The sequence below is a fragment of the Vanessa atalanta genome, chromosome 1 (genome assembly GCF_905147765.1).
Source record: "Vanessa atalanta chromosome 1, ilVanAtal1.2, whole genome shotgun sequence".
Lineage (NCBI taxonomy): Eukaryota > Metazoa > Arthropoda > Insecta > Lepidoptera > Nymphalidae > Vanessa > Vanessa atalanta.
The window spans coordinates 9,557,977-9,572,115 of NC_061871.1; the positions used below are offsets into that span (position 1 = coordinate 9,557,977).

The 14,139-nt window shown below is 33.3% G+C and overlaps 2 protein-coding genes across 4 annotated transcripts in view; one reads left to right on the forward strand and one right to left on the reverse strand.

Moving 5' to 3' along the window:
* Positions 1 to 14,139, reverse strand: part of LOC125065724 (guanine nucleotide exchange factor DBS-like) — a 77,013-nt gene that overhangs the window by 39,843 nt on the left and 23,031 nt on the right. For all 3 annotated transcript variants that reach the window (XR_007119639.1, XM_047673511.1, XM_047673519.1), the window contains exons 2-11: positions 5,797 to 5,998; positions 4,967 to 5,057; positions 4,485 to 4,715; positions 4,112 to 4,245; positions 3,825 to 3,944; positions 3,620 to 3,740; positions 2,478 to 2,628; positions 2,251 to 2,405; positions 1,788 to 1,958; positions 778 to 900 (exon numbers count right to left, since the gene is read on the reverse strand). Coding sequence is in view for 2 of the 3 variants with exons in the window: in XM_047673511.1 (XP_047529467.1) it covers positions 778 to 900; positions 1,788 to 1,958; positions 2,251 to 2,405; positions 2,478 to 2,628; positions 3,620 to 3,740; positions 3,825 to 3,944; positions 4,112 to 4,245; positions 4,485 to 4,715; positions 4,967 to 5,057; positions 5,797 to 5,998 (1,499 nt within the window). In the remaining variant the exon portion in view is untranslated. The remainder of the gene's footprint in view (positions 1 to 777; positions 901 to 1,787; positions 1,959 to 2,250; positions 2,406 to 2,477; positions 2,629 to 3,619; positions 3,741 to 3,824; positions 3,945 to 4,111; positions 4,246 to 4,484; positions 4,716 to 4,966; positions 5,058 to 5,796; positions 5,999 to 14,139) is intronic.
* Positions 2,804 to 3,580, forward strand: LOC125065747 (E3 ubiquitin-protein ligase CCNB1IP1-like). Its single transcript, XM_047673548.1, has one exon. It carries the CDS (start codon positions 2,804 to 2,806, stop codon positions 3,578 to 3,580), a length of 777 nt encoding a protein of 258 aa, XP_047529504.1.

The window sequence follows — 14,139 nt, forward strand, 5'->3', positions numbered from 1 at the left end:
ATATAATGTTTCAATGATTTCATGTAGTTTCTTTATTTCTCTTTTATATTGAATTATAATCGGATATACAGACGAAAATAATATTTCGTCTGATGAGACAGACGCGAGGCAATTGCGGTAGATATTTTAGATAGGTGGAAGCTATCGGCTACTTCTAATCTAACTGCTACTAAGAATTCCTTCACGGAAAACTTCAATAACTGTTAATTGCTTTCATTGGCTAGCCTATGATTCGAACTATGATCGGTAGTCGTAACGCCAAGATCAGCCTTACGTAATTGCAATATGCAATTGTGATGCTTTAGGAGTAAGCCGCGATGAATCGTCAAAATAATTATAATGCGTACTTTTTTAGTCATGGGATTCAGTCAATCGTCATTCGTTTGACGAAAATGTGGTTGGATTTCACGTCACTCGATAGCACACGCAGTAGATGGCAGAATTTGTATGACCGACGCGGCGTTAGGCGTGAACGAACAGAATATTAATCATCGAGTGCAGGAACAGGAAAGTTACACCCTAAATTATACGATATTTTAATTTTGTTATTCGACTATCTAGAACTATAGATTCGTTAGTATACTTTTTAATTAAAAAAACTACAAAGATACAGACTTTCTATATTTAGTCGAAAGGGTAGAGAAAGTATCGACCTCATAGTTTGGTCTTATTTTCCTGATGTTTACCTGTTGGCAGTAGACGAAAAAATGCTCGTCCTAAATAAATAAAAAGTGTTTGCTCGGGCAGCGTATGTGCGGCGCGGCTGTGGCGACGTACCTGCGAGGCGGCCACGTGCGGCGGCACGGCGTGCACGGGGCGCGCGGGCCGCGCCGCCGCGCGCTGCAGCGACGCGCGCTTCACCGACACCATCAGCCACACGTCCTCCACGCGCTGGCACACCTGCGGACCGCTCGTAGTTAATCCTCGTTCTTTCGATTTCAAAGATATTAATAAAAATACATTTCACATAAATCGACCCCTAAGCAAACAAAAGTTAGGCAGGGGAGGACGAGGAGTACTATTTAATGTAGAAGATTGCACACAGCGCCGACGCGCTCCGTGTTTGGCCAGCGGCCGATGTTGAAACTAGATGTCAATTAATTCGGTTGTGGAGCCATTTTTGCTTTTTCTCGTGTTTGCTTATTTACTTCGCCTATGGATGTACATTCATTTTAATTTAGGCTGTTATTTTCAATTGACATCTAGTTTCAAAATGCTCGAGAAATCACGTCTCATACTGTCACGTTTGCGTCGCATCGCCGTAACACTCCGTCCACTGTCTGACCAAACCTTTATTTTGTTTCATTGATTCATACGTTAGACAATATAGAGTAACAAATGAACTAATAATGTTTTTAATATCTAAAATAAGCGTAACTTTTTTATGTATGAAAATCTGTTGATCCAAATGGTGAAAGTTTCTGATAAAGCATTCTTTTCTGTAAAGTATATTATGCTTATTTTTGCATGTTGCTATAATAGAAAATAATTATGTCAAATCGAAAATTACTAACCAGACCGGATTATAATCTGTATTTAATTTCATTTTTTTTTATAGAGGACCATCCCCTAGCTCATCTAATAACGCTCAATTTCCTATGATTAATCAAATTTATCAAATACTTAATAATTTTCAATGTAGTTTTTTTGCATTTTATCAATTATTCAAATCCATAAAGTTAAAAAAAAAACAAATACATATATATATAGTGACTTTCATATCGCGTAATCAATCGTAAAGCAGACGAGCGAGCAGTCGTCAGTCGTCAGTCGTCAGTCGTCAGTACCTGCGTGACGAGTGCGCGCGTCTCCTGCGTGGCGGAGTGCAGCAGCATGTCGCGGAAGGGCTCGGGCGCGTCGAGGCCGAAGCTCTTGGCGTCGTCCAGCAGCTTGTCCACGGCGAGCAGCCCGCCCTCGCCCGCCAGGATCTCCACGCCCGTCGCGCACCATTCGTTTGCCTGCATTTTGATTTACCCATTACCTACTTATGAATGACTATGATGGGGCAAAGGAAGCGAAGGCGAGCAGGAAAACTTCGCTCCATAAACATTGTAGGCAGTGTAAGAATATATTCTCACCACATAGTCAGGCAGACAGAGCATAGCGACTAGTCGTCTAACGATAGACGACTTGTCCGCCTTAACCATAAATATATCACGATCATTTAAATCTTAAAGAAACTTATGGTATAGATTATAGAACTATATAATATATAATAATCAAATTGGAAAGCAAAAACTATTAAAATACCTTATCTATCCTGTCCATTAGTTCTCTTGCTTTTATTAATAACATACTTCGTTTTTGTATTTTTTCTATCAATAATGAACTCGTTCGCCTTAATTCTTCGCATTTTGATTCTATATGGTCCACGGAGCTCAATGGATCTTTCATTAATTTTTCACCTAAGAATATTTTAAAACTTTAATAATGAATAAATTCAAATTTTACATCACATTTTTTGTAAAAAGAATTACCTTCTTCGATCACTGATGAAGCAGCATCTAGATCACAGTTGCATAGTTTTTCAAATTCATTTGCTTCTTGTATAAGGCCGTCGACTCTAACTGCTGTTTCACCGACTTCGGTCATATCGCACGCGTTCTTTAAATGGGAATCTAAAGTAGCCTAAATAAATGAAAAAAAAAGCATTTATATTTTAAGTCATAAAAAATACAGGCCAACGAAAAAAAAATTATAATACTTTTGACACATAACCTCAAATTTAAAATTGTTGTTATTTATATGTAAATGTCTTGTAAACGTCAAATTGATGTATAGTACATATTTGTGTTAGATTACAATGACTTTAGATATAGTGTGCAATTTTAGAAAATGCAGAAAATCACTGTCGAGTCATGCGTGGGTGACGACTTGTTCCCATGTTTTTTGCATCGAACACGGTCAAAGGGAATTCAAAAGGAACGCAGAGAATTCTTTAACATGTCCAGCGTGTGGAAGTGAGTTGCGAGATAAATTTGATGTAATCCAAGCTGATCTCAAACCAAGCGAGACTTTTAAATCTATCGTTTTAGCGGGGATGAAACCAGATGTTATTATGGATATAGCTATGCGAGCAATGTCATTCTGGTCATACCAAGTTGAACAAGAAACTTTATATCAGGAGAGCGTAGCAAAACATTCTAAAGATAAACTTCAATGTTTGGAGGAAGTTAATACGCTAAATGTGCAGAAATTAAAAGCCGAGTTAGAAACCTGCAAACGTAAAGTAAATTCTTTACAGTCAGAATTCAATAAAAAACGGAAGCAGGCAGAAGAATTAACAGCTCGATTGGAAGAGAAAACGAGACAAATACAGAAATTAACATTCCAACTCGATACTCAAAAGCGAAAAGAATTTCGATTGCCAAATTTCGAAGACAAAAATGACAATCAAGAGACATGTATTAATATTACTGAATTAGTTGGTAAAAGAGCCGCATCAGAAGCCTTTATTTTCAAACCAATGAAAGATACTGACACATCACGTCACTTGATATGCTCACCAAAAACTCCGTTGTTTGACTTTCGGCAAAAGAATAAACGGCCTGGTTTTCAATTCAAACCAATCCGATCATAAATAATTGACTTCAGTATGTTGTGTTATAAGTGTAATTACCTGCATTTGTTTAAAGTTTAATAAAAATGTTCGAAACATCAACCAATGGTTTAATTTCATTGAGTGTTTTTGCCAGAAACTGTCGAATTGTTTTTCAGTCTCTTCAAGTTGCACCAATAATCTGCGACAAATAATATTATATATTTAATAATATTATATAATAAAAATACGTATGTAAGTGATTTCTGATTTAATTATTCTTTACCTTTCAACAGCCGCTACATGGCTTATAATGTTATAAGTAAGATTTGGTTTTCGCACTTGTGTCAGCAGCTCCTCTCCTTGAGTAGTTGCCGACGATAATTCTGTTTTTAAAGCTTTATATCTGAAAGAAAACAAACTTTATATATAACAATTATTACTATCTCGATATTATCTTGGTAATTTCAATTTTTTTTTTTTAATAAACATTGAACAAGAAGAAAGTTTTCGTTTTTTGAAACTATATATAGGTTTCATGACTCAGCTAATAAAATGAGGACATTATTTTACCTAGATTCTTGACAGTCTAATAATTCTTTGGTTTGTGTGGGATCATTCCCCATGTCGCAGTCCACTATTTCGTGCATGAAGTCATCCAGTTTACTCGATATCTCTTTCATCAACGTTGAAAACTTCTCCAATGCCTGAAATTTATTTTTGTTTTTACAGTAACCGCAAAAATTATTTGACTTATTATAAAGTAAATATAATTCTCTCAGTATTTCGTAAGGCGATCAGCTCTTTACGAAACTTCCTAATTGTCCACTTATGTAATTCAGAGCGCAAGGTTGATACATCATTGAAAATATGTATATGTTCAAATAAGAGGTTTTAGTTATGTATTTAATGGTTGCAGAAACTTGAAAACTTTAACTACACTTACAATTCGCTGTTGAATCCACTCTGAATGTGAATACTGCAGTTCTCCGCCAAGGTCCGGCGTAAGTTGAGACCTGTCGAAGTGTTCGTACAACTCCTCCACACAGGAACAAACCAGAACTCGGAAACGAAACTCCTCTTTGAACAGTTTATTGCTAACTTCTGATAAGGCTTTTTGGAGAAAACTTGCTGGTCGTAGTACATATACAGCGTGAATAATACCCGGAAAAAACTCCTGAAAGGAAATGAATATTTTGTTACAATAAATCAATCAATTCTTCACTTGAGATTGTATTTCTTTCAGGTATAATATGGATAATAAAGATAATTGTCTTCGAAAATGCTATGCTATGTATACGATAAATGCTAAACTTGTTCTATAATTGTGTTTTCCTATTCCATTTTTGTAATATCCATTGAAAAGATAAGATATATAAGTAGACGTACTCAATCACGTATACTAGTGATTACCTTTGAGTCACTTACCGATATTCGAAGTAGGACTGCCTTAACAGAATTCCACCTATCTTTTCTTCGATCTATTATTATATGGAATCCCATTTCAGCTTCTAATATACTGAAACAATATACAAATAGTTTTAGAAAATTAGAGACATAAAAGTATTAGACTGTCTGGTTCCTTGAATTTGTCGTAACTATTTCTAACTTAAAAGTGATATTTCTCTTGTGATTAATGAAATCCTGTTAGTTTTCTCTATCATATGAGAAGTGTGAAGTGCTATCCATCCAGTTGGATGGTAAATCCGACACGACCGTGTCGCACGACGAATGTGTTCGCAGGACCAACAGCTTAAGGTGCTCTTCGAGGCATGGGAGTGTACAAACTTCCAACAAATAGACTCTGGGTTGTTGCTGAGAAATTTTAGACCGAAAAACCAAAAAACTTTTTATCGGCTCGACTTTATCGGTTTTATAGGCTTGAACCCAGAACCTCGTGTTCTGTGGCCTTATAACTGGCTACTAGACCAACGAGGCAGACAGACTAAATATACTTACTACCATTATGAATAGATTTTTCAAATGTTTTATAGTTATTTTATTTCGAATGCGTGAATCGGTATCAGTAACAGAATTAGAAAACTATATATATTATATACCTACATATATAGATGCGTGCGAGTATTCGGCCACATTTTATAAATACAAACGAGTTCGTTAAAGTCAAGAGATTAACATGGATGGATGGATGTAATTTTTAAGGGAAAAAATCACATTTTATAGAAAACAGCACTGTTGAAATGAACTAATTATTCGTATTCAACAAGCGATGACACGGAATTCTAATAATTACTTACGAGGGCACAGAGGTGAGGTAGAGAAGGAGGCGGCGATACTCGGCGGCGGATAGCACGTGGAAGTTGTTGTTGTCGGGGAATGTGATGAGTGGGCGATGGTCGCGCGCCAGCCCGCCCGTCGCCAGCGCGTACTGCGGGAGCAGCAACTCGCCCACGCTGCGACCGTCCTCGCCGTCGCTGCCGCACCCATCGCACTCCGCTTCTGAAACACCCATCGATACAACTTTTAGCATTTCTAGAAGTATAGATTCTTACCATTACTTATTAGCATTTTTTGTATATTGTATACGTGTGGAAGAGTGTTCAAATAAAAATTTAAGGAGTTTTTAAAAAAAAAAATTGTATAGAATTTTTCTGTTAGGAATTATTTAAATTATTTTCTGTTAGTAATATAACAATTAAAAAAAAGAAAAACTGTATATGCTTAAATACTACTTATTTTTATTTATTTTATTACTACGCCAAAATGTTATATGTTCTGTAGAGTAGTCTATGCTGGAGGACTCTGTAGTAATAATCAGTAAAATAAATCGAATGAACAGTTAAACAGAACTCAATAACTCATTAGTGATAATTATACAATTTCTAAATATAAAAAAGAAATTGGGACAACAAGGCTTTTAAATCATAGAATCTAAAATAATTGCCGCATAAAGTGTAATTGTACGCTCAAAGGTAAGTTAGAGCTATTCTATAAGAACAGATTCGCATAACATGATGAAATGTCAGAAAGTAATGAGCGACATTTTTGCTTTAAATGGTTTTAATCATTTTAATGAATACTAGATAAAAACCCGGCTTCTAACAAATACGGTTAAACATTTCTTTTAACGTTACAAATGTTGTGATTATCAAACAATTATATTTTCTAATTTGGTGGTGAAAAGTAACTAAAAATCATTATTTTTTAACGACCTATAATTGTGGATAGGTTTCAATCGGGTCTATCGTAGACCTAAACGAAATTATTAAAATAGATAATTTGAGGATAAACGCCTCAAAATAACGTGTGACACTAAGACGCTTTTCAATATTTTACGTTTGAGATCCGAACTAAGATCTTACAGAAGCACTGCTGCTAACAATAATATCAAGTGAATTACTTAAAAACAAAGCATTTTCTTTAATCACACCACAGCGCTTTGATTTCGATACGAACGATATACGCATGCCTCTAACGTTTACTTATCTTCTTAAATAATCGTAAATCCGAAAAATCTAATCTTATAATCAAATTCTATTCTGGGCGTATTTTTTTAGTGAGTATAGCTTATGGTAGCTAAACACGCGATCGGCTCTAGGGAAACGACAACGATTTACAAGGTCCCGTTTCAAATCGGATATAATCGCGAGCTCCATTAAATTAGCTTTTGTATTCATTAATTCGACAAATAATGAATAGATTGTTAAGTAAAAGTAGTCTTTCTTATACTGTAGGTAGGCGGACGGCAAATGGGCCTAAAGTAATGGTAAGTGCTCACCATCGCCCATTGACGTAGTAAGAAGTATTAACCTCTTCTTTGCATCGCCAATGCGCCGCCAACCTTGGTTGTTAAGTTGTTATGTCACTTTTGGCGGTAGTTAGTATCTACAAGTTCAATCGCTCTTAAAACTGTAACACAACTATACTTATTCTTGCTCTTTAGCAGTAGAATATCTGATGAGTGTGTATCATTCATCAAGTAAATAAAAGTCACAATAGAAACGATATTCATATATATTTTCCTCATATCATAATCATACTTATGGTCGAATTTCGACTTTTACAAACACTAGTTACAATAAATGAACTGAAAGAGTATAACAAAATCGATATTATTTTAGTTAATATTAACACACTGACACAGTCATCGTTGCTCATCATTAATCACATCTTGATAAACCGAGCACTGTATCCACATTTGAATGTAAAATCGATGACCAGCGATATATCAAACAGGTAACAAAACATCCAGTGGAAGCAATGTTAGCTTATAGTATACAAGCGACTGTAGAAAAACCACATTGCGAGTATTGAGGACTTTCTATAGTCCATCGACGTCAGTCGAAGTGAAAATGGGTTAGAGTTCTATTAAGCTGGAACAATTAAAAAATATGGTGACTATATCTGTAGATACATGTTGACATTGATTAAATAATAAAAAAACAATCTATCCATTAAAAAAAAAAACACTAACAAAGAATTGTCGATGTGGCGTATATTTTAAGGAATTATTAACCCGTAAGGGTCAAAATCCAATCACACTTTGAGGCGACCCAAAAACCTTTGAACAATTGAGGCTTATCTATACTATTTTATACAGGTTAAGATTTTTCTTTTGTTTGTAAGTTCGGTTTGAACATTTTGAGTTAGCCCATTTATAGAGAAAGGTTTTACAATATATCACGCTATAAATCTTGGCCACGAGAATTTTGGCTGCGGCGGTCAATCTTAAGGGCAGGTGAACTACGAAGGAGATACACACAGGACATACAGGATAACTTTTCAACATTCAGCGGCAAAATAATGTAGAGCCAATGTTTTTTAGACAAGTTATATTTAAACCAACGACTCAAAATTGCCCGAACCGTGTTTCGAACCCAGGACATCAGGATCCACAGCTTTAACATTTATTAAGTACATAATTTTTCGTTATATTACAACACATATATTTAATCTAATGTAATGTTTAACATAAGATAGTAATGTAAGAAATTACTAATAAATTGAATTCCGTGACCCGTTCTGTAATCTTAATGAGTTTATCCATTACAGAGTTCATTGAACTAGCTAATTCAATATAATGTACTGAACGGGTTTTCGGAGGTAATATTTATTACTTTATGAATACCCAGACTAATATTATGTGAAAATTTATAACAACCTCTATTATTCCGTTACCTCCGCTCCGTGATAAATTTATAACTGAAACTATTATTTTAAAACACATACTTTAATATTACTATAGCACTCAATTTATTTTTATTTGCACAACTAGTTTCCTAAATAATTGATCGTTAAATATTAATGGAATGAGATGCAAATGAAGAAAAAAAATACTAATCTCAAGATACACGAGAAAATGTAACAATCCAAGATAATAAGAGACTATTAAATCTCTTTGGTAGCAACCAGTAATATTTATGTAGCATAGATACTCTGGCAAGATTTATACTTTAGAAGGGCTCAAATCAATCGAATGGAAATTATATTTACATGTTATATTTACTTGAGCCCTATTGTAATATCGCCATTTAAAGTAATGCTTTTTTCGATTGCTGCTAAAAATAATTCGACTGATGTAAACCGATTTACTCGTACACTCTATTCGACCCATAACAGGCAACCATAAAAAAAAAAACAAATAAACAACATTTGGCAGCAAATTGACACGCTATCATTGGTCGCGAGCTTGATTAATGTATGATATTCACTATGGATTTGGGAAATAATGGCGTTTTGAACGTCAACGAAACTGTTATCAGAATGTTGGAAGGAAAATTAAAGAGGAAACAAGTAGTTAAGTGCGATGGTGATGTTATATAAATTAATATATATTAATCATAAGCTCTTAATAGTGGGAACATAGGTGAGTTATTAGCAAATCGCATTAAATACGTAAATATAAGGTTTGTTTATCTTTTTTCTTACTTACATTGGAATAGGCTATAGTTTAGATCTTTCTCGTCTAAACTATTCAGTACGTGATTGATTGCAAAACGGTTTAAAGACTTATAAATAAGTATAAATCATTTGTGTCTCATCGCAAAAGAACACAGTCATTTTGTGTAATAATCTCAATAAATATCTCCGGCTACAACAATTCATGCACCGGTCATTGCATGTAGGTAACTTAAGATATATTAACCGTCACTGTTATATTGCATCCAACTATAATGCTCAGCCTTATTACTGGAGCAAAAAGTGGTCGATATAACGTAGATGCCATTTCTTGTACTTGTACAGCTATGTTGGTAATAATGACTGTTTGGTTTATAACTGTTACGGAGATGTAATAAAATTGTAATTTACACTATATATACAAACATATATGTTGTATATATAAATACATTTCATCTTGACTATACCTCAACCGATATCAAGGAACAAACGCCGTCATGCTATAAGTGGGAAATCTCATTCCGAAATGAAATGCACATGAATTATTTCATTTAACTATTACAATAAAAACATTTTAATTCATTACATTTTTTTTTTCAATTCGTTGTAAAACCCGTGTGAATCATTAAATGTTCGAACAATACATACTTACTTAATTTTTATTGTTTTAACGTGTTTTTTGCCAGACTCGAATTTTCTATTAATTAATTTTGGAAGCGTTTAGGAAATTACAAGTAAGTTGAATTTATAACGCATCGAATTCATATTATTAGATGAGAAAAAATTCAATTACAAGCAGCTTCTATCCAGAAAAATCATATCAACTCTAATACTACCCATATTGTTTTAACCCACGAGTTATTTTTTCACCTATTATCATAATCACGAGCATATTTATTATGGTTATATAAACAACGCAAACAAATTATCAGAGTTATACATGTACATGATGTTGGAACGAATTTAACCTTGCTATCGTGTTAGTTAAATAGGATTTAAAGTAATAGTTCATAGTATTTATTTAAATATCTCGATAAATTGTAGCGTAATATTGATTGAATGCATGTAGAAAAACAAAACTTACAGAAATAGTAATAGTTAATTAATAAAAAAAATTTAACAAGGTACTTAGTATAATCAGTACTTATAATTGTAGAATGTTTAAGAAAGTATTTATGCAATATTTAATTTTTGAGCCGGATCACTCTTACGTTAAAAATGATTTCATTAACAAACTGAAACGCTATTGCAAGGTCGGACTAGATTTTCCCGTCGGCGACAATGAGAAATTACCGACAGTGTTCTCAATTACGATTCAACATAATACAATCCCAGGTTGTTTACTTATGTTGAATTTATATTTAATAGGAAAACAGAAGTTGTATAACGTATACATCTTCCGATCATATCAAAATCACAATGCGAAGATTTGTTTTCTATGTTTGTTGCTAATTATTCTCTTACTGTAATAAAAATTTTGACACTTGTTAAATATATCGGATCTATTTCAATATAAAATCGTCAAGTTTTTTTCATATTTGTCCTTTTTTTAGTTATGATTTGTTAATCATAAAGAAATAGTAGCGACTAAAATAATTGTTTTTATTCACACTAAGCGATACAAGCCGACAATTGATTACAACAGCAGAGTTTATTGGTTTATATTACTTTACGAAGTAACATCTTTGTTAACCTAAGAATTATTGACATTAAGTTCTTAAATACATACAAATATGAATTAAAAATAGTTACTGTATAAATCTTGACCGCGTTGGATGCTGGCAAGAATGCTAGCAGCATTTCCCCATTTATTTTATTGAATTCACTATTAACGTATTTGTAAACGTCAAATTGTGTTACTTGAACTTGGCTGACACGCTACCGCGTGTCTGCCAAGTTGCCATCGTTATCAGCATATGCATCTTCAAGCTGACAGTTATTGTAATATCAATTAAATTCATACATCTATAGTATTAAATGCGAAAGTAAGTCTGCCTGTTACCTCTTCACGCTCAAACCACTGAACCGAATTAGATGAAATTTGGCATGAAGAAATTTTTTTTAAATCATTCCTCGAAGGTCTTAAATTTGGGGTGACGGTTGGTGTGCCATATGTAAAGTTTTATAAATTTCGCAAGGGTAAAGCCGCAGGTTCAACTAGTTTTATATAAATAATTTAAAAAAAACTAGTGCATAACAGAAATAAATGTAATGTAAATATTTGTAACAGCTTTCATAATGCATATTTAACTGCTTGTAATCTTAATTTTTAACGTAGCTAGCATTTCATTTATGGTTAATTTTGTGTAGATAAACCAAAATTTTACGGAAATTCAATCAATATTATATTTATGTTATACATATAAAGGAACATTACTTACGATATTAATCTTTCTTTTAATCGTTACCATATACGGAACACGCATTCAGAACAAGTAACAATTAAACGCAACGCATTTAAAAAAAAATTAAAGACGAGTCAAACTTCCAAAGACTTTTGTGACTCTGATGTCTATATAATATGTGCACAAAATTCACTTGCCTATTTTCTGGCCTTTTATGAAGATATTAAACCGCATGTGCGCAATGGCGAAACGATATTTAATTCGACACATCGCGTGCGCTCGCGCCGTACGCTCCAAGCGCTGTCAGAGATATATCTGAAGAATTGTAAATGCTGCAGTTTCACACACTCGAGAAATAGAACATATTATTGTTATATACCAACTAAATCAAAAGTTTAATGATATTAACATGAAAAAAAACAACACTAATACTTATCAGCTGTTATTACTAATTAGGTACGTGTTTTGTATTAACAGTTGTTAATATGAATTTAATTATGTATCATTAACGTTACTGTCTGTATGTTTTTGCTTTATCGTTTTCATCTATTCTAAATTTTATTCTTATTGTATTTGTAACAATGGAACCTATTTAGTTATTTACGCAAAAACGTTAGAATATTATCGAACGATTTTTAAATTCCTAATAGTTTTTTAAGTGTAGAGCCAGTCTTAAATATAACAAATCATTATTTTTTTTAATATAAGTTTTAGTCTGAGTGCATCAATTCAAATACATTTGAATATTATGCGTCAAATATCGTTGTTCATATATTATAGATCATTACAATAATAACAGTATATTACCATTGAATCCGAAGCACTGCATACTTCTGCGCACGCGACAACAAGCACCGGCCGCAATGCTCATACTAGTGTTGTCACACTCGGCCGTCATTATGTCAATCGGTAACCTTGACTTACGACCTCACTTCACTGGCACAATATACACCTTATCACAATAACATAAAGCATTAAATATGTAGGTATACAGATATTTAGCACGTTATGCTCGCTCAACCGCAACCGATGCTATGAAATTTGAAGCATTTGTCGGAACGTTATCAATGGCATGCCATCAATCGATCGATAGCTACGGATCAATATGAGATGATTCCGTTATCAACAATGTCAGTTAATAAAATACCGTTATCAATTACCCAAAATTATTATTAGAATGCACAAAAATGCCGATTTTATTTAAATATGTTTTAAAACATATTTTTTATTTGGGATTTTTATCGTGGACCAGCTGACGCGTTGAAACGACATCGTCGACGAAACATTAAATAAGAATATTTTGAACACTTATAGTAGTAAAATTTCAAAATGTATATTAGTAGTACAATTTCATTTAACTTATCGAAAAACCAATTAAGTAATAAGCATGTACCTTTATACATATAGCTTGAAATTTACTGAATTGCTTGGAAAAAAAATCGGAATTATTTTATGTAAACGTGGGTGTTCCAAGGATTATATAAAATTTAATCAATGTCTAAGAGATCGAATCGAAAGCATAGATAAGTGTTTCTTCTACTCAACTAACCAAAGATAATTCAGACAAGATAGGTAAATTATATTATTGTATTTCTAAATAATGGCTACGCAGTCCTGTCTGTGAGACTAGTGTGTGTACCACCAACCAACCATTTTTTTACCGCTAAACTGTAATGTTTTGTATAGCTGCGTTCCAGTTTGGAGAGTATTTGAAGTTAGTGGAAGAAGTGACGACTTGCCAACACGTGGTCAATTTACCGGGAAAATCCTAAATATAAACATGTAATAATAATACTGGTCGTTCATATCTTTATTTGGCGAAAATCGAGTATCTATAATAAAGCCAAAAATATTAATTGGTTCCGACGAGAAAAACGAGGGCACAGAACTGCGGAATGTGCCGCAAACAGAATGGAACGACAGTTATTAACTTCTAAACGAGTAAACAAAACGTCGGGATCGACAACTTGGAGAGCAGATCAATATTAGGTACATTTCATACATTTCAAAAAATATATAATTACAATTTTATTTAGATACTTAAAACAATTTCAATTTGCGTTTTTTATTTATTATGTTTTGTTAAGAGAATTGGTATCACAATATGTTTTCAGTATTAAAAGCTTATGTCTATCCTTGGGGTTCAAGCCTGCTTCATAGCAAATGTCATAAATACGATTCAATGGTGATATCGTAACAGACTAAAAGACAGAGTTTCTTTTACATTTACAATATCAGCATAAATTATTTATAGAACTCATGTTATATTCCAGATAAAATCTTGTAATGTAAAAAAATAAGCAAAATATATATTCAAAGCAAGCATCTATCCCACGATATACAATGGTCAATGATACAATGTACATACTTTAAAAAACAAGGCATTTCAAAAGAAGT